The sequence below is a fragment of the Cebus imitator genome, unplaced genomic scaffold (genome assembly GCF_001604975.1).
Source record: "Cebus imitator isolate Cc_AM_T3 unplaced genomic scaffold, Cebus_imitator-1.0 Scaffold122, whole genome shotgun sequence".
In the NCBI taxonomy this organism is placed as follows: Eukaryota; Metazoa; Chordata; class Mammalia; order Primates; family Cebidae; genus Cebus; species Cebus imitator.
This window is the reverse complement of record NW_016107437.1, coordinates 3988891-4008442: the sequence shown is the minus strand read 5'-3', so window position 1 is coordinate 4008442 and position 19552 is coordinate 3988891. Positions and strand designations below refer to the sequence as shown.

General features: G+C 40.8%; 1 protein-coding gene across 2 annotated transcripts in view; it reads right to left on the bottom strand.

Moving 5' to 3' along the window:
• SHISA9 (shisa family member 9) overlaps positions 1-19552 on the bottom strand; it is a 341549-nt gene that overhangs the window by 31394 nt on the left and 290603 nt on the right. For both annotated transcript variants that reach the window (XM_017539998.2, XM_017539999.2), the window contains exon 3: positions 3235-3390. In XM_017539998.2, the coding sequence (XP_017395487.1) occupies positions 3235-3390 (156 nt within the window). The remainder of the gene's footprint in view (positions 1-3234; positions 3391-19552) is intronic.

Here is a 19552-nt window from a genome sequence, read left to right as displayed (position 1 = left end):
AGAGAAAGCCCTAAGAACTCTCACAATGGTCAGAAAAAAGAAAGAAGAACAGTAGGAGTATATCAACCACATCTAGGATTGGGGAAGGTACCCAATGTGGTATCCTTCAGAGTTTTCTAGGAGGTATAAGGGTGCTTCCTTACAACCAAGCTATTCTTTTTTTTATTCTTGTCAACGACAAGATCATTCATTCATTCATTCATTCAACAAACATTTCAGGAGTTCCTGAGTTATGAACAGAGGGTTACTCAAAGAGTGTGAAATGATTTTCACACTGAAAACTTAATCCCAAATGCACTGCAGACATTTGCTACATAGAGGAACCCCACATAAATCTTGGAGAAAATCAAGGAGCTCTGCTGGAATATCCCTCTGCTATTTTCTTAGACACCGACTGGGTGTCAGGCTGGAGTGCAGTGGCATCATTTCGGCTCACTGCAACCTCTACCTCCCAGGTAGGTTTAATGTGGAGGAAATAATGTACTAGATCATTGTCACAGAACAACCAACTATGATTTGTGTTTGTGTTTTCGGAATTCAACATTAAAGATTAATGTTTATTTAAATGAATGCATTCCTGCGTTCAGGATGTGAGGCCATTTAATAAAGAAGAAGACAGAGCCTGTCAGAGTTTTTAACAGTGCTTGTAGCTGCCAGCTGGATTCCAAACAGGGACCACATTGTCTCCGGCCTAATGTTGATATTTTTCCATCCAGGCACTGAAATCGTTAATATTTAAAATATTAACATTTAAAGTGATTCCCATGTTGAAGTGATTCTCATGCCTCAGCCTTCCAAGTAGCTGGGATTACAGGGGCCTGCCACCGCACCTGGCTAATTTTTGTGTTTTGAGTAGAGAGAGGGTTTTGGCATATTGGACAGGCTTGTTTTCAACTCCTGGCCTGACTGATTTTTTAAATGCCTAAAGAAGAATTAAATATAATGGCATATGCTATTTATTATCTAACTGCAAGGGTCAGAAGGAGAAGTGTGCCACCAAATAGCACATGAAGGCTTCCACAGTTACATTGGCAAAGATGCCTCGACTCTTGCTCACCTAGGTAACACCCCTCATCCCTTCCTAGTAATACTGAGTATATTTGAATGTGCTTAGGATGCATATGCTGTGCAAACAGGCACTATGGAAGAGATGGAATCTGTGGTCGTGGGACATAATGAGGCTTGAGCTGGGCATAGAAATTCAACGTTAAACATGGGTAACCAGTATGTAGGGTCTTACAAGGCTTTAGATTTAGAAAAGCCTGTGTCAGTCTGAACATCCCGTGTCCTTGATATTATAAATCTGGCACAGTCACTCTTTGAATGATTCCATCTGGAAATCCTAAGATATCAGGGAACATGAATTCCCAAAGAGAGGCTTCTGGTGTAAACACTTGCTAAGTACCTAGTATGTGCCTGGCCCTATGCTAGGCACCAAAATGCTTGTTTTGTGATTCTGATGTGTGTTGATCATAAGTTATCACAGGCATCATAGACACATGGTTGTGTCTGTGCTTTGGGTTCTGGTATTAGTTTAAAACAGGATTAGCATATTTCATACTGAAATCAATCAGCAAGTATCTCCCATCCTATCTCTAGTGAGGGAACTGACATTGTGTTTGGGGGGAGAGGGAAGAGGATGAACAGTTAATAAAAGAAAGTACATGATTTGTGGGGTTTTCTGCCTGTCCAGAGTTTTCCAGGAACCAACAGTATGTGGGAATAGATAAACAAATTTTATGAATAACTGAAGAGCAGAAGGACCTCTACCCATACAACAGGATTCCACTCAGAGTGAATTGTTCTAATGCTTTGGAGCTTCTGACAGTCAATTCTGCTGGGAAAGTGAGGACTTGGTATAGGAAAAGGAGAATGTTTAAAGAAGACCTTTCTGGCCAGGTGCGGTGGCCCATGCCTATAATCTCAGCACTTTGGGAGGCCAAGGCGAATGGATGATTTGAGGTCAGGAGTTTGAGTCCAGCCTGACCAACATAGTTGGTCAACCAGTTCAATTAAAATCTCTAGGGTGGGCATCAGTGCATTGTACCTGCTCTCCAGGTGATTCTAGTAATTGTCATCCACATGTGAGAACCATTGCCAATCAGGAGTCAGGAACCGCTTTCTGCGGCTGTTGCTTCTATCCAATAGAACCCTTTTATGAGCAAACTGTTCAAGAGCCTTAGTCACTGTTAGGGTTACTATCACACCCCCTCATGTTTAAACTGAAGAATGAACTGAAGGAACCAGGGCAGTGGTGGGAGCAGTGGCTGTGGATTCAACTCTCATCTCTCTCACCCACTGCTGCTTGACTTGGGCAAGTTGTATTAGCCTCTTAGAGTCTCAGTTTTCCAATCTGGCAATTGGAATAATCATTGCGACTTCGCCTTTGGATCACTGTGAGAAAACAAGGGTTTAATTCGATGTCCTGCACTTGATAAGAACTCAGTTAGTAGTAGCTTCAGGCTGCTCACCCTAGTAAATATTTAAATCCTGGAGAGAAGTTGCCTGGGACAGGAATGTGCATTGTTTACCAACTTCTTAGAAATGGTATGGACTGTGTAGATGAAGGGTGTTACCCACTAAAGGGTAAGGCATTTCTGAGACGGAAAGACCTAGATTCTGTGTCAAGATTCCCTGAGGATCAACGAGGGTAGATGAAGATGGTAAAGGGGTTAAAATGTCAGTGAGAAGAAATGAGCAACCAGGTCCTTCTCCCCAGAAAATAGCCCTCACCACATATGTGCCCCTCACCCAGCCACGCTGCCTCACACAGCAATGTAGGACTTGTTCTGTGTGAGAGAAAGCAGCTGAGGGGCTCTGGTCCTTAGAAAGCTGGGTCCCAGGTAGAGAGACCCAGAAGATTAGATAGATAGATAGACAGATAGATAGATAGATAGATAGACAGACAGACAGATAATAGGTAGGTAGATAAATGACAATAGATAGGTAATAGGTAGATATATGATTGATGATAGATGGATAGGTAGTAGGTAGATGTAAGATTGATGATCGATAATAGATTGGTAGATAAGTGGATAGGCAGATGAATGGAAAGAAGGATGGATGGATGATAGATTGATAATAAATAGGTAGGTAGGTAGAATTATCCGATCATCTATCTGTCCATACCCCATTCACTTATACTATACAGCAATAGTATAAGAAGCTTCTACAAGAAGCTACAAAGGACAGGAAAGAGGAGAAAGGAAAAAAGATCCATCAGGAGGCCCTTACCTACTGCCTTTAAGGAGGCATACTTGTTGAGCTCTTTCCCTGGCGGCTGTTGTTCGTAGGGGTTGGAGATCTGGCCCAGGTTCGGGTACGAATGTGGATGGCCCATCTGCTGGAGGAGAGGAGAGGTGGGCACTGCGTTGTTCATCTGGGTGGTGTCTGGAAGTGAAGAGACAGAAGGAGAAGGTCACAGATAGGGCATAACCGTCTACCTTCCCTCCCATCACCATATCCCTGGAGACCAAAACTCTCCCACCCTTTAGGGATGCAAGTCGCAAAACAGTAGAGGGTTCACAGATACATGGGACACAAGTGAGTTCATAATCTTAACTGGAGAGCAAATGAGGACAAGTGGGTGTTTTTCTGACATCATCTCAACGGATATGCTCAAAACATGTTAAATTAACATGTGAAGGTCCTATGAGTAGAGGGGTTATTTTTGTTATTGAAGTAATATTTGTATAAAAAGATGTCCAACCTCAGTAACGATCAAAGAAATGCAAGTCAGAACAATGAGAAGCCATTCCTTTGCCAAGAGACTGGCAGACGTTAAAAGGATTGAAAGACGTGAGTACTGGCAGAGAAGCTGAGCACAGGAAAGCCTCCTAAAGCTGCTGGTGGCCATGCAATTTGCTATATTTGCAGAAGGAAATCTAACACTGACTATTGAAATGTTAAGTGCATGAAGTGCATGTATATGTTGACTGAACGATACCACCTCTAGCAATTGAGCCTACAGAAATAAAAGCATCAGAATGTAAGGATATTTGTTGAGAGATGTTTTTGCACCATTATTTATAAAATGAAAACATACACACACAGACAGAAACAATCTGAACTCCTATCAATATGGGTTTTTTTTTTGTTTGTTTGTTTTTGGAGATGGAATCTTGCTCTGTCACCCAGGCTGTAGTGCAGTGGTGTGATCTCGGCTCACTGCAGCCTCCACCCCCTGGGTTTAAGTGATTCTTTTGCCTCAGCATCCCACTTAGCTGGGACTACAGGTGTGCACCACCACACCTGGCTAATTTTTGTATTTTTAGTAGAAACGAAATTTCAGCATATGGGCCAGGGTGGTCTTGAACTCGTGACCTCACGATCCACCCACCTCGGCCTCCCAAAGTGCTGGGATTAGGTGTGAGCCACAGCGCCTGGCTGGGAGTTCTTAAATGATTATAATACATATGATGTACATATGTACACATATGATGGAATGTCATTCAGGTGCTAAAAAAAAACGAATGAAAAATTGGATAGTTTCTTATGGTTTATATTGTTAAACGGAGAAAAGCAAGCTTTAAAGGAAAGCAAATAGTACAGCATTTGTTGTTAAATAAAAAACTCTATGGGTGTATTTTTACAAGCTATAGGTTTGCACAAGACAGAAACATATGTAAAGACAAACTAATTATTGGCTACTTGAGAGGAAATTAGATTCAAGAAGGTTTTTCTGATATGAGGTTTTTCTGAGCTGAGATCTACAGGAAAGAGGGTTGTTATAATACAGCCAGTGCTCGACTTACGACCACGATTGGTTCCGACAGACCAGTCGTAACACAATTTGGTCATAGTTGAGTAGGCTATACGTACAGTACTGTGAAATGATGTTATAAAAATCTTTAAGTCATATTTTATCATAATTTTCTTTCATTATTGTTATATATCATAATTTTCTTTGTTCATTTTATGTCATTTGTATCATCTCTACACCATTTTGTTTCTTATTTTTACATTCATCAGGTTTAAGTAAAACACTGCATTACCAGTACAACTGGTTTAATATTTGCAAAACATACAAAATTACAAAATACAGGTGCATACAAAAATACAAAATACAGGTGTAAAAAATACCATAGGAAACATTTTCCCAATTGCAAAACATGTCAAAATATATAAACATGTACGAAACATTTTATTGGCTGCTGGTGCTTGGCTGCAGAACGTTGATGTCGTCATCTGAGGCAGCAGTTGGGGTTACCGGAGTTGGTTTTTTCATAAACATGGTGAGCTTTGTCTGAATTGTTTCTTTTTTTCTTCATAAATTTCACGATACGGACGAAATACATTGTGCGCCATCCGTTCAATCCTTGCAAATCATTTGATGTTTCCGTCCATTGCTTCGAAATGTATAAGAAGTTTATTGGGAGGGGTTTGATGAAAAATATCCAAGACACAAAACACAAATTGCTGTACCAAGTCTGAGATAACAGTTGAAATGGTGCATGCGGAGATGGTAGTGCTGCCGGAAGCTGGTCCGCACTGTCATAGGCCCAGCTGGGCAACATTTGCGCTGCCAGACACGGAGCAGTTGTGGCCGGCGATTGCGGTCGTAAAGTCGAATGGTCATAAGTTGATCAATACCTGTACTGCAGTGTGGTGGAAGGTAGAAGGTATGAGGGAGGGTATTTCAGGCAGAGGAAACAGCATGAGCAAAGGCCCTGAAGCTGGGTGTAACACGACATGCTTTGCAACAGAAGGAATTGCCCGCTGAGCTCTCGTCATGCACAGCTAGAGGATACAGAGTGAGGAAAGTGGAATAAGGTGGGGTTGGGGAGGCTAGTGGGACTCGGTGAACACTGGTAAGGATCCCCATATCTTCATCCTTAGAGCAATGGGATGGATAGATGGGAGGCAAGAGCCAAACAGGAGATTCCATTCCTATTTGGTTGTCGCCTCCCATCTATCCATTCCATCATTGTGAGATAATGATGGCTCAGTTTCAGGTGGAAAGTACGGGTTCCCCTGGCTTCATAAAGCACATGTGTTGATCCAGGTATGCACTGCTGGCCATAACTTGAAGGATCAAGCATATGTACCCATTTTCCAGTTGCTGCAAATGTTGGCTGCTAATAGCTCACAGCTGCCTTCAATACCCAGCGAATTGCCCTTGGCTGATGGGAGCCATTGCCAGGGGTTAATATGCTTCATGCACCTCCTCAGGTGGTCATCAACCAATGTCCTGCTGACACTGAAGTACAAAGGCCAGCCCCTTGCCTCAATATGGCGTTAACTTTATGAAATGATGGATGCTCCAGAGTTCAGATGGATTGGGTCAAGTTTAGAATATAGATCGGCAAACTTTTTCTGTCAAGGGCAAGATAGTAAGTATTTTAGACTTTGTAGGCCATCAGTCTCTGTTTTAACTACTCCCCTCTGCCATAGTAGCATGAATGCAGCCCTACATGGGAGACAGGTGGCCCTCTGTATCCACAGGTTCTATACCCTTGGATTCAGCTGACTGTGCATTAGAAAATACCAAGAAAAAAAATTAAAAATGGAATTTCAATGACTGAAGATGGCTGAATAAGAACAGCTCTGGAGTGCAGTTCCCAGCAAGAACAGAGGGTGAGTAATCATAGCATTTTCAAAAGAATTTTTACTGCCCACAGACCAGAATATTGCTGGGTGGTAAAGTACCATAAGTCTCCAGCATGGCCATTTCAACTGGCACAGAAGGTCTCCATACAAAAATTCATACAAATCTGGGTGGCCATTTCAACTGGCGCCTGGAACACCTGGGAGACAGAGTCACCCATTCAACTGAAAGAAAGGGGGCTGAAACAGGGAACCAGGTGATCTGGCTCAGCAGGTCCCACTCACACAAAGACCAGCAATCTGAAACACTCAGGACTGAGAGTTTCACAGCAAACACAGCAGGACCTGTGACTGTCCACCTGTGCAGGAAGAAGGGCGTCTGCCATTACTGAGGCAGTCCACCACTACTGAGGCAGTCTGCCACTACCGAGGCAGTCCACCTTTACAGAGACAATCCACCATTTCTGAGGCAGACTGCCATTATTCAGGCATTTCTAACTATACCTCTATAAACAAAATCACAAGGAAGTTCACACAGCAGCTGGGCAGACCTCAAAGCACCTCAGCAATCCCTCTGCTGGCAGACTGTGACTAGGCTACCTCCTCGCTGGGCAGGGCACCTCTGAAAAAAGGCAGAAGCACATCAGGAACTTAAAAATGAAGCCCCACCATCACAGGACAGAGCACCTGGGGAAAAAAAAGTGGTCATGAGTTACGCTGTAGAAGACTTAAACATACCTGCCTGGCAGCTCTGAATGGAACAATGGAGCTCACAGCTCAGCACTTGATCTCCTATAAGGGACAGACTATCTCCTCAAGCAACTCCCCGATCCCTGTATATCCAAAGAGTCACCTCATAAAGGAGAGCTCAGGCTGACATTTGGTGGGTATCCTTCAGGGACAAAGATAACAGAAGAAGAAACAGGCAGCAACTCTTATGTTCTGCAGCCACTGCAGATGATCCCCAGGCAAGCGGGGTCTGGAAGGGACCTCCAGCAGTCCTACAGCAGAGGGGTCTGTAAGAAGGAAAACTGAAAAACAGAAATAACTTTATCATCCACAAAAAGGGCATCCACTCAGAGACCCCATCTGAAAGCCACCAACTACAAAGACCACAGGTAGATAAATCCACAAAGATGGGAAGAAGCCAGAGCAAAAAGGATGGAAACACCCAAAACCAGAATGCCTCTCCTCCTCCAAGGGATCACACATCCTCACCATCAAGGGAACAAGGCTGGATGGAGAAGGAGTCTGATGAATTGACAGAAATAGGCTTTAGAAGGTGGGTATAACAAATTTCTCTGAGCTAAAAGAACATGGGGTAACCCAATACAAACAAACTAAGAAACTTGAAGACAGGTTTGAGGAAATGCTAATGAGAATAAACAGCTTAGAGAAGAATATAAATGAACTGATGGAGGTGAAAAAACACAACACGAGATCTTCGCAAAGCATACACAATTTCAATAGCCAAATCGACCAAGCAGAACAAAGGATATCAGAGACTGAAGATCAACTCAATGAAATAAAACAACAAAGCAAGATTAGAGAAAAAAGAGTGAAAAGAATTGAACAAAGCCTCCAAGAAATACGGGATTATGTGAAAAGACCTCATCTACATTTGAGAGTTGTACCCGAATGTGATGGAGAGAATGAATCCTAGCTGGAAAACACTCTTCAGGATATTATCCAGGAGAACTTCCCAACCTAGCAAGGCAGGCCAATATTCAAGTCCAGGAAATACAGAGAACACCACAAAGATATTCCTCAAGAAGATCAACACCAAGGCACATAACTGTCAGATTCACCAGGGTTGAAAGGAAGGAAAAAATGCTAAAGGCAGCCAGAAATAAAGATCGGGTTACCCACAAAGGGAAGCACATTAGACTCACAGTGGATCTCTCCACAGAAACTGTATCAGCCAGAAGGGAGTGGGGGCCAATATCCAACACCCTTAAAGAAAAGAACTTTCAACCTAGAATTTCATATCCAGCCAAACTAAGCTTCATAAGTAAAGGAGAAAAAAAATCCTTTGTGAATAGGCAATTGCTGAGAGATTTCGTTACCACCAGGCCTGCCTTACAAGAACTCCTGAAAGAAGCACTAAACATAGAAAGGAACAGCCAGTACCAGCCACTCCCAAAAAGTACCAAATGGTAAACAGCATCAACACAATGAAGAAACTGCATCAACTAAAGGGCACAACAACCAGCTAGCATCAAAATGGCAGGATCAAATTCACACAATAAGGTTAACAGTATTAATCTTAAATGTAAATGGGCTAAATGTCCCAGTAAAAAGACACAGATTGGCAAATTGGATAAAAAGTCAAAAACCATTAGTGTGCTGTATCCACAAAACCTATCTCACATGCGAGGACACACATAGGCTCAAAATAAAGGGATGATGAAGGAATATTTACCAAGCAATTGGAGAGGGAAAAAAAAAAAGCAGGAGCTGCAATCCCAATCTCTGGTAAAATAGACTTTAAACCAACAAAGATCAAAAGAGACAAAGAAGGACATTACATAACAGTAAAAGGATCAATGCAACAAGAAGAGCTAACGATCCTAAATATATATGCACCCAATACAGGAGCACCCAGATATGTAATGCAAGTTCTTAATGACTGACAAAGAGACTTAGACTCCTACACAATAATAGTGGGAGACTTTAACACTCTACTGTCAATATTAGACAGATCAATGAGACAGAAAATTAACAAGGATATCCAGGACTTGAACTCAGAACTGGACCAAGCAAACCTAATAGACATTTACAGAACTCTCCACCCCAAATCCACAGAATTTACATTCGTCTCAGCACCACATCACACCTACTCTAAAACTGACCACATAATTGGAAGCAAATCACTCCTCAGCAAATGTAAAAGAATGGAAATCATAACAAACAGTTTCTCAGACCACAATGCAATCAAATTAGAAATCAGTTTTAACAAACCCAGAACCACACAACTTCATGGAAACTGAACAACTGGCTCTTGAATGTTGACTGGATAAACAATGAAAAGAAGGCAGAAATAAAGATGTTCTTTGAAACCAATGAGAATGAAGACACAACATACCAGAATCACTGGGACACATTTACAGCAGTGTCTAGAGGAAAATTTATAGTAATAAATGCCCACATGAGAAGCAAGGAAATATCTAAAATCGACGCTCTATCATGAAAACTGAAAGAGCTAGAGAAGCAAGACCAAAAAAACTCAAAAGCTAGGAGGACAAGAAACAACTAAGATCAGAGCAGAACACAAGGAGATAGAGACACAAAAAACTCTTCAAAAAATTATTGAATCCAGGAGCTAGTTTTTTGAAAAGATCAACAAAATAGACTGACCACTAGCCAGATTAATAAAAAAAAGAATAATCAAACAGATGCAAAAAAATGATAAAGGGGAGATCACCACCAATTCCACAGAAATACAAACTACCATCAGAGATTACTACAAACAACTCTATGCACATAAACCGGTAAACCTAGAAGAAATGGATAAATTCCTGGACAATTTCACCTTCCAATGCTTAAACCAGGAAGAAGTCGAAACCCTGAATAGACCAGTAACAAAGGCTGAAGGTTGAGGCAGCAATTAATAGCCTACCAACCAAAAAAAGCCCAGGTCCAGATGGGTTCACAGCCGAATTCTACCAGACATACAAAGAGGAGCTGGTTCCATTCCTTCTGAAACTATTCCAAACAATCAAAAAAGAGGGAATCCTTCCCAAATCATTTCATAAGACCAACATCATTGTGATACCAAAACCGGCAGAGACTCAATAAGAAAAGAAAACTTCAGGCCAATATCCATGATGAACATAGATGCAAAAATCTTCAATAAAATACTGGCAAACCAATTGCAACAGCACATGAAAAGCTTATTGATCAGCATCAAGTAGGCTTCATCCTGGGGATGCAAGGCTGGTTCAACATATGCAAGTTTATAAATGTAATTTACCACATAAACAGAACCAAAGACAAAAACTACATGATTATCTCAATAGATGCAGAGAAGGCCTTCAACAATATTCAACAGCCTTTACGCTAAAAACCCTCAATAAACTAGGTATTGACAGAACATATCTCAAAATAACAAAAGCTATTTATGACAAACCCAAAGCCAATATCATACTGAATGGGCAAAAACTGGAAGCATTCCCTTTGAAATCTGGCACTAGACAAGGATGCCCTTTCTCACCACTCCTATTGAATACAGTATTGGAAGTTCTAGCCAGAGCAATCAGGCAAGACAAAGAAATAAAGGGTATTCGATTAGGAAAGGAGGAAGTCAAATAGTCTCTACTGGCAGATGACAAGTTTGTATATTTAGAAGACCCCATCATCTCAGCCCAAAATCTCCTGAAACTGATAAGCGACTTCAGCAAAGTCTCAGAATACAAAAATCAACGTGCAGACTTAAAGAGAGCCAAATCAAGAGCGAACTGCCTTTCACAATTGCTACAAAGAGAATAAAATACCTAGGAATACAACTAACAAGGGATGTAAAGGACCTCTTAAAGGAGAACTATAAACTGCTGCTCAAGGAAATAAGAGAGGACATAAACACATGGAAAAACATTCCATGCTCATGGTTAGGAAGAATCAATGTTGGGAAAATGGCCATACTCCCCAAAGTAATTTAAAGATTCAAAGCTATCCCCATCAAGCTACCTATGACCCTCTTCAGAGAACTGGAAAAAAAACACCTTAAACTTCATCTAGAACCAAAAGACAGCCCACATAGCCAAGACAATTCTAAGCAAAAAAGAACAAAGCTGGAGGCATCATGCTACCTGACTTCAAATTATATTTCAATGCTACAGTAATAAAAACAGCGTGGTACTGGTACCAAAACAGAGATATAGACCAATGGAACAGAACAGAGGCCTCAGAGCAATGCCACACATCTACAACCATCTGATCTTTGACAGACCTCACAAAAACAAGGAATGGGGAAAGGATTCCCTGTTTAATAAACGGTGTTGGGAAAATTGGCTAGCCGTATGCTGAAAGCAGAAACTGGACCCCTTCCTCACACCTTACACTAAAATTAACTCCAGATGGATTAAAGACTTAAACATAAGACCTAACATGATAAAAACCCTACAAGAAAATCTAGGCAAAACCATTCAGGATATAGACATAGGCAAGGACTTCATGACTAAAACATCAAAAGCATTGGCAACAAAAGCCAAAATAGACAAATGGGACCTAATTAAACTCCAAAACTTCTATACAGCAAAAGAAACAATCATTAGAGTGAACAGGAAACCAACAGAATGGGAAAACATTTTTGCAATCTACCCATCTGACAAAGGGCTAATATCCAGAATCTAGAAAGAACTAAAACGGAATTACAAGAAAAATACAAGCCCATTCAAAAGTGGGTGAAGGATATGAACAGACACTTTACAAAAAACGACATACATGAGGCCAACAAACATGAAAAAATGCTCATCATCATGGGTCATTAGAGAAATGCAAATCAAAACCACATTGAGATACCATCTCACGCCAGTTAGAATGGTAATCATTAAAAAATCAGGATACAACAGATGCTGGAGAGGATGTGGAGAAACAGGAACACTTTTACACTATTGGTGGGAGTGTAAATTAGTTCAACCATTGTGGAAGACAGTGTGGTGATTCCTCAAGGACCAAGAAATAGAAATTCCATTTGATCCAGCAATTCCATTACTGGATATATATCCAGAGGATTATAAATCATTCTGTTATAAAGACACAGACACACATATGTTCACTGTGGCACTGTTTACAATAACAAAGACTGGGAACCAACCCACATGCCCATCTGTAATACACTGGACAAGGAAAATGTGGCACACATACACCATGGAATACTATGCAGCCATAAAAAATGATGAGTTCATGTCCTTTGTAGGGACATGGATGAATCTGGAAACCATCATTGTCAGCAAACTGACACAAGAACAGAAAATCAAACACTGCATGTTCTCACTCATAGGTTGGTGTTGAACAATGAGAACACATGGACACAGGGAGGGGAGCACTACACATTGGGGTCTGTTGGGGGGAAACAGGGGAGGGACAGTGAGGGGCGGGGAGTTGGGGAGAGATAGCATGGGGAGAAATGCCAGATATAGGTGATGGCAATGGAGGCAGCAAACCACATTGCTATGTATGTACCTATGCGACAATCCTGCATGTTCTGCACATGTACCCCAGAACCTAAAGTGCAATCAAATATAGTAAACAATTAAAAATAATACAATAAAAAATAATACAAGTAAAAATACAGTACAACAACTATTTATATAACATTTGTGTTATACTAGGTTTTATAAGTAATCTAGAGATGATTTAAAGAATATGAGAGGATGTGAGTAGGTTATATGCAAATACAATGCCATTTTATATACCAGACTTGAGCATCTGTTGATATTGGTATTCATGGAGGGTCATGAAACTAAATCCCCACGGATACCATGGGACAACTATATAAATGGTCATGGCTGTGTTACAATAAAATTTTATTTACCAAAACAGGTGGAACCAAATTTGACCCAAGGGCTATAGTTTGACAACCCCTGAATCTGGACCTTATCTGAGATCCCATTTTTATGTGGCTCCGTAACCGTTCCTACTGTGCTTCTCCCACAACCTTTGATGTGTTTGTTACCTGAAGAGCACTCCCTCAGAATCAGATGCATCTGAACCCCTTTCCCAGGCTTTGCTTTTAGATAACTCAGTCCCTGATGTATATGGAAAATGTTTAGCTTTAGAAGCCAACAAACCCTAATGGAAAGAGGCAGGGATACCCTAGCTGAGGTATGATGATAGGAAGAATATTTGTATCATTTCACCTGCATGAGCCATCACACAAGCCCAAGTGTTTAATGGGAATGTCGCCAAACATAAGAACCAAGTAACCCAGTCACTGGCCAGCGTCTGGAGAGATGCATGTATCCTTCTACCATGATAGCTTTTTGATTGAGATTCAGCTGTGCTGGGAGAGTCCCAGGCTTAAAAAAGTAACAGTAGAAAAGGTGTTGATTAGGAATGGTTTCACTGCAACTTGGACCCCAATATCCTCTGACATTCTCCTCACCAAAGCCAACCCACCAGGGTTCCTGTCTGCTTCCCCTGGGTGTCTCAGGCCAGACACGTTTTGTTCCCAAGTACTGGGCCAGTGGGAAATGGCTTACTGTAAGTTCTCATTGTATGCTGCCACTGCTGTGTGTGTGTGTCTGTGCGTGTGTTTCATGATCTATTTTTTGGTGGATAGCTACTGTTTTGTGTGAAGTGTTTATCGTAGTGACTCTTCTGGGGAAACACAAACTAGGATAGTTACCATGATTGGCAGCTCATCACACAACTCAAGTGGGGATAAAGCAGTGTACCAAAGGACTCAAATTCAAGCATATTTGGCAGGTGATCTCAGGAAATACTTTTAGCAAAAGGATGGGGGTGTTAAGGAACAAGAAGCAGCAAATAAAATGTGCAATGCCAAACAAGATGCAATGTAGTCAACCAGAGTTTAATCCCACTTTGGAATTCTAGTAAATGATATTGAATCCACGCCTCAAAATTACGTCACCCCAAGGACAAAGGAATCCTTAGTATTTATACACAAACTTCTGTTAGTCATTGGTTGAGCAATGTTTCTGGGAGACATTAATTCGTTAGCACTTGCAACATCCCATGTTCCCAGGCAAGGCAAGCTCTAGTGGCCAGAGATACTATCGCTCAGGGATCTAAGACCTGGCAGTTGACAAGCAGGTAAGTATGTGCCCAAATAGTAAGGGCCCACCATGCTGTAGTAAGTCAGACCCCGGGCCATCGCAGTCAGCATGGGGCTGGAATCAGACCATTCCCAATACCTTCTTCTTAACAGTGATTGGACTTGAGGAGAGCATGTGATCTAAACTGGGCCAATCACAGTTCTTCCATCAATTTTTCTGCTTGGAATCATTGGAGTCAAACAACGACAAGGCCATCAAGTCAAGTGAATTAGAATCTACTGAGTGGAGAAAACCTTTCTTCATTATGAAAGAAGAATCACGCCCACATGAAAGACGCTAAGGAGAGAGAAGCCCCTTTCTAAAGAGTATGTTTTGTGGCTCCTGCCACTTACGAGGTAGAGTTCTGACTATGGCAATTGTTGCCTGGATTTCCTCTGGGAAGCTGAAATTGACTAGAAGGAAGGCTGCCCATGGAGCAAACCCAAGTACTGCATCAAGATGGAAAAAGTATTGCCCCTCAGTTTTCTACAGAGCTACAGTAGAAATTTCAAACAACAAATTGGCTGAATGGTGCATAGAGTGTGCCTAAGGACATTAGTAAGCTAACTAATGTCTCAATGGCAGGTTCTCCTAACCCTGGAAATACATGCCAAACACTAGACTGTCTAATGAAAGAGCTGAACCTTCAAAGCCTGTTATCCTCCAGTGTAAGGTCCTTTGTTTCATCTCTCTGATCCGTCAGTCCCAGACCCAACCTTCAGGCTCAAATCCTGTTTCTAGGTCTGCCAGAGAAAATACTAAACACCTCATTAAAGAAAAAGAATTCTACAGAAATGTTCCTCACTGAGTATCTTGGGATCGACCACCTTTTATATTATTAAACACAACACATGATATTCCATTGTAAAGTATTAGCTTTTAGATTATTTTTCCCAATTTCTGAGACACCTCAGAGGCAGTGAGTAGTTACCTAATATAAGTAGGCATAATCATACAAGCCCACCAAAGCGATCCCTCTCAAAAGAAGAATTGAGGACACCCCAAAGTCGCATTTCCAGTTTCACATTAAGAACCAGAGAAAGCAAAATTTCTGGCAGTTTTAGATAGCCATTTTGCACGGGCTTCTTGGCATTGAATAATCAGATATATTAAAATCCAGTTTCATGGCAGCAATCAAAATATATTAAACATATATTTGTGACTGGGTTTTCTAAATGTCATTTTTATTTTACTGGACAGGAAGAAAGGACGAGACCTGGCAACCCAGTTGCTTTGTGAGTTTTCCACAAATATACTCAGCTAAGGAGGAGAAACAAAAAATGCAGATTGGAGATAAGCCCAGGTTGGAATCCAAGAAAAGAACAACAATAGGGTGAGTGAAAAAAATGCAGCATGAATGAGATCTAGGTTATAATCTGCAAATCTTGCCCTTGCCAAGTTGAGAGAAGAAATAGGCGTGTATGTGTGTATGTATATATGTATGCCTATGTACATATACATATAAGTATATAGGCATGCATATACACACATATAATTTCTTGTGCACAGTCATAGCAATAGATGGAATCCAGTAAGATGTCTTGCTCTCCAAAGAATGACTTCCCTTCTAAACATTCCCCAGCCTCAGAGATATCTTCCCCACCTCTGTGGAAAGGTACCTCTTCTCCAATGCCACAAGATAACTTTCCCCACTTCATGGTAAGTGCAACTCATTAGGACCCTTCAAAATAACTAAGGAAGACTTGCCCTTCTGTGACACTCTTTTTACATGCAGACTCTCAGTCCGCAAACGAGAAATTGATGGTGTCCTCTGTTCTCCTTCCTAAGACAGAGAAGAAGCCTCATGTATCATTTTCAAAGAATGTTAAGATACAATTACTCTAATTGGAAGCATCTGGCAGACTTACGCCTAGCTAACCACCATGTAACTCCTGTTGTGTGGTATATCTTAGTTACTCAACAAGGAAATAAAATGGATGCAATTCAGGTAGAGCCAGTTAAGATAAAAATGCTCAGTTACAAATACTGAGAGGACGCTCTAAGTTTCTCTGTGTAGAAAGACAAATATTAACTGTCAGAGACTAGACCATTCTGGCTTATCTTAAAGGAATGACAACGTAGTAACTCCTTCAAAGCATATCCCAAGGATAGTCAAATAGTGTAGTTTTGTCGATTACACACAACGTTCCAGACAGATGGTAAAGAGCTTCTCATGTGAGCGTGTGCGCGTGCTCTCTCTCTCTATCTATCTGAAATATACATACAGAGAGAGAGAGAGAGAGTGAGTTTCACTCTATCACCCAGGCTGGAGTGCAGTGGCATGATCTCAGCTCACTGCAATCTCCACCTCCCAGGTTCAAGTGACCCTCCCACCTCAGCATCCCAAGTAGTTGGGATTACATATGTGAGCCACCATACCTGGCTAATGTTTGTATTTTTGTTAGAGACAGGATTTCGCCATGTTGGCCAGGCTGGTCATGAACTCCTGACCTCAAGTTGTCTACCTGCCTTAGTGTACCAAAGTGCTGGGATTACAGGCATGAGCCACCGTGGCTGGCCTTGAACAATATATTTTTTAAATAAACTCTTGACTATGAAACAGTTTTAGAGTTACAGAAGTACTGCAAAGATAGTACAGAGAGTTCCTGTATCCTCCAGACCCAGTTTCCCTATCATTAACATATTAGTATGGGACATTTGTTACAGTGAATGAATCAATATTGATATGTTACTCTTCACTAAAGCCCACACTTTATTTGGGTTTCCTTAGTTTTCACCTAATGTCCTTTTCTGTTTCAAATTATCTAGGTACCACATTAAATTTAGTCGCTTCTCTTTAAATTCCTCTTGCCTGCGACAGTTTCTCAGACTTTCCCTATTTTGATGACTTTGAAAGTTTTGAGGAGTACAGGTCAGCTATCTTGTAGAATGGATTTTGTTTTTTTTTCCTGTGACAGAGTCCTGCTCTGTCACCCAGGCAGGAGTGCAATGGTGCAATCTCGGCTCACTGCAGCCTCCACCTCCCAGGTTCAAGTGATTCTCCTGTCTCAGCCTCCCGAGTAGCTGGGACCACAGGCACACACCACCACGCCTGGCTAATTTTTTGTATATTTAGTAGCTATAGCATTCCACCATGTTGGCTAGGCTAGCCTTGAACTCCTGACCTCAGATAACCCCGACTTAGCCACTCAAAGTGTTGAGATTATAAGTGTGAGCCACCACGCCGGGTCGATTGGAATTTGCTTCATATTTTTGTCATGATTAGACTGGAGTTATGGGTTTGGGGGTGGGGGGAATAATGGAGATAAAGTGATATTCTCATTATAAAATAGCAAAAGTACATATTATGATGGCTCATCACCATTGATGTTAAACTTTACCACCTGGCTTAGGTAGTGTTAGACAAATTTCTCCTCTGTAAAATTATTCTGTTTTCCCCCTTTTCCATACTTTATGGGCCATTCACACCATACTTAACAAGTAGGGGTTATGTTCTACCTCCTTGAGAGGAAAAACATATCTACATAAAATATTTGGAATTATTTCTCATGGAAGATTTGTCTCTTCTTCCCCATTTATTTGTTGGCTCAATCATGTCTTCATATCAGTGTAGACACATGGGCATGTATTTTATACTTTGGGTTATAATCCAATAATACTTTATTTTGTTTTATTGCTCAGATTATTCCAAATCGGGGCATCAGAAAACATGGTGATTGGCTCCTTTGACATATCCCCTTCATTTTTTATTTTTCTGATCACTTTCTTACTTTCTCCCAATACAAGATTCTCCAGGCTCATGTTCCACAGATTTGTTATCCTGGTCCAAGAATCAGCCATTTCTTCAAGGAGCCTGGTTCATTTCACTGGAGAATAATATTAGAAACCAAAATTTGGGTGCTAGTGTGCTGGCTGCTTCTACTCCATGTTGACAAGGTAAAGGAATTTAGGTGTGTATGCTAACACGTGTATATACACACATATCTACAAAAATTTACAGATGCAACTCTGTGTCTATATTAACCCAAGTATGAAGTCATCCCAATGTCTCTAATTCTAACTCACTGTCAAATGAATCATTCTAGCCTCCTCACTCAATTACCTGTAATCTCTCACTCCAAGAGTAATAAATCTGGCTCCCATTATTCACCATCCATTTGTTAATTGTTCAATTCCAGTACATATTTATAGCAGTATCAGAATTGTTAACCTATATCCTCATGGACATAACTTTATCAACTAGAATGCAGTGCTTATGGACTACGTATCTTTTAAGTTAATGATGTGTTTTTTTCTTCTTGTCTTCCTGAGTTTGTGGGCTTGGCTCTGAATGACCCATGACTTCCATATTCCCGGGTAGGGTTGGGAAATTAGGATTCATTATAGGGGTAACACACAAAAAATGATGATGTTGATAATGATGAAGGTGAAGACACACTTGTATATATAATAAACATAAAGGGGTTGTTGGAAACAGATGGTCAGTGCTGCAAGGAAAAATCAGCACTGAGACAAAGAATCTCTCAACAAGGCAATTTTACTTTCTGTAGAAAGAGTGTTCCTGTTAGCTATCTTGCCAAGAGAGTACAACTAACAAAGGAAAAGCAGACATATTTATCTTTTATGCATTTGGGGTCGGGGTCATCTTTACTCCTGTGTCTGATCTCTGTTGGTTGGAGCCAGACTTCGCAATCTAAAATTGAACTTTTAAGTTTTAAAACTTAAAACTTGCTTGACTAGGTAAAGGCAATGGAGAACAAAAGTAAAAGAGGAAGTCTAAATAAAGAAGGGACAGGAAATGGCTTGCAAAAGGACTTAGAAAAGTAATAATATAAATATCTTGGTTAAAGTACAAGGACATAGAATGTATTTATTCTTTTATATCTAACAGCTACATAGGATAGGGCTTAGCAAAGAGTTATCAGCAAAAAGCAAGAAAGCTTTAAAGAAAGTCTTTAAAACAAACTGTTATTTCTAACTATGATTCATTCTTGAACAAGAAAGGAAACTTTGAAGAGGAATTTTTCTACTTCCTACAGGATTATGAGGTATCCTGCACTAAACCATAACTAACCAATTGAATTATCCCAGGCATCCTTATGAGATACTGTTTTATCAACCCCATTGTGTAGAGGAGAAAGCCAAGGCACAGAGAGGTATGGCCCAAAGTTACATCATTTCAAACAGCAGAGCCATTCTTTGAACCTGGCAGTCTGAATCTACAATCTGTGGACTTAGGCCCTTCCTTACTGTCTCTGAAGGAGGTA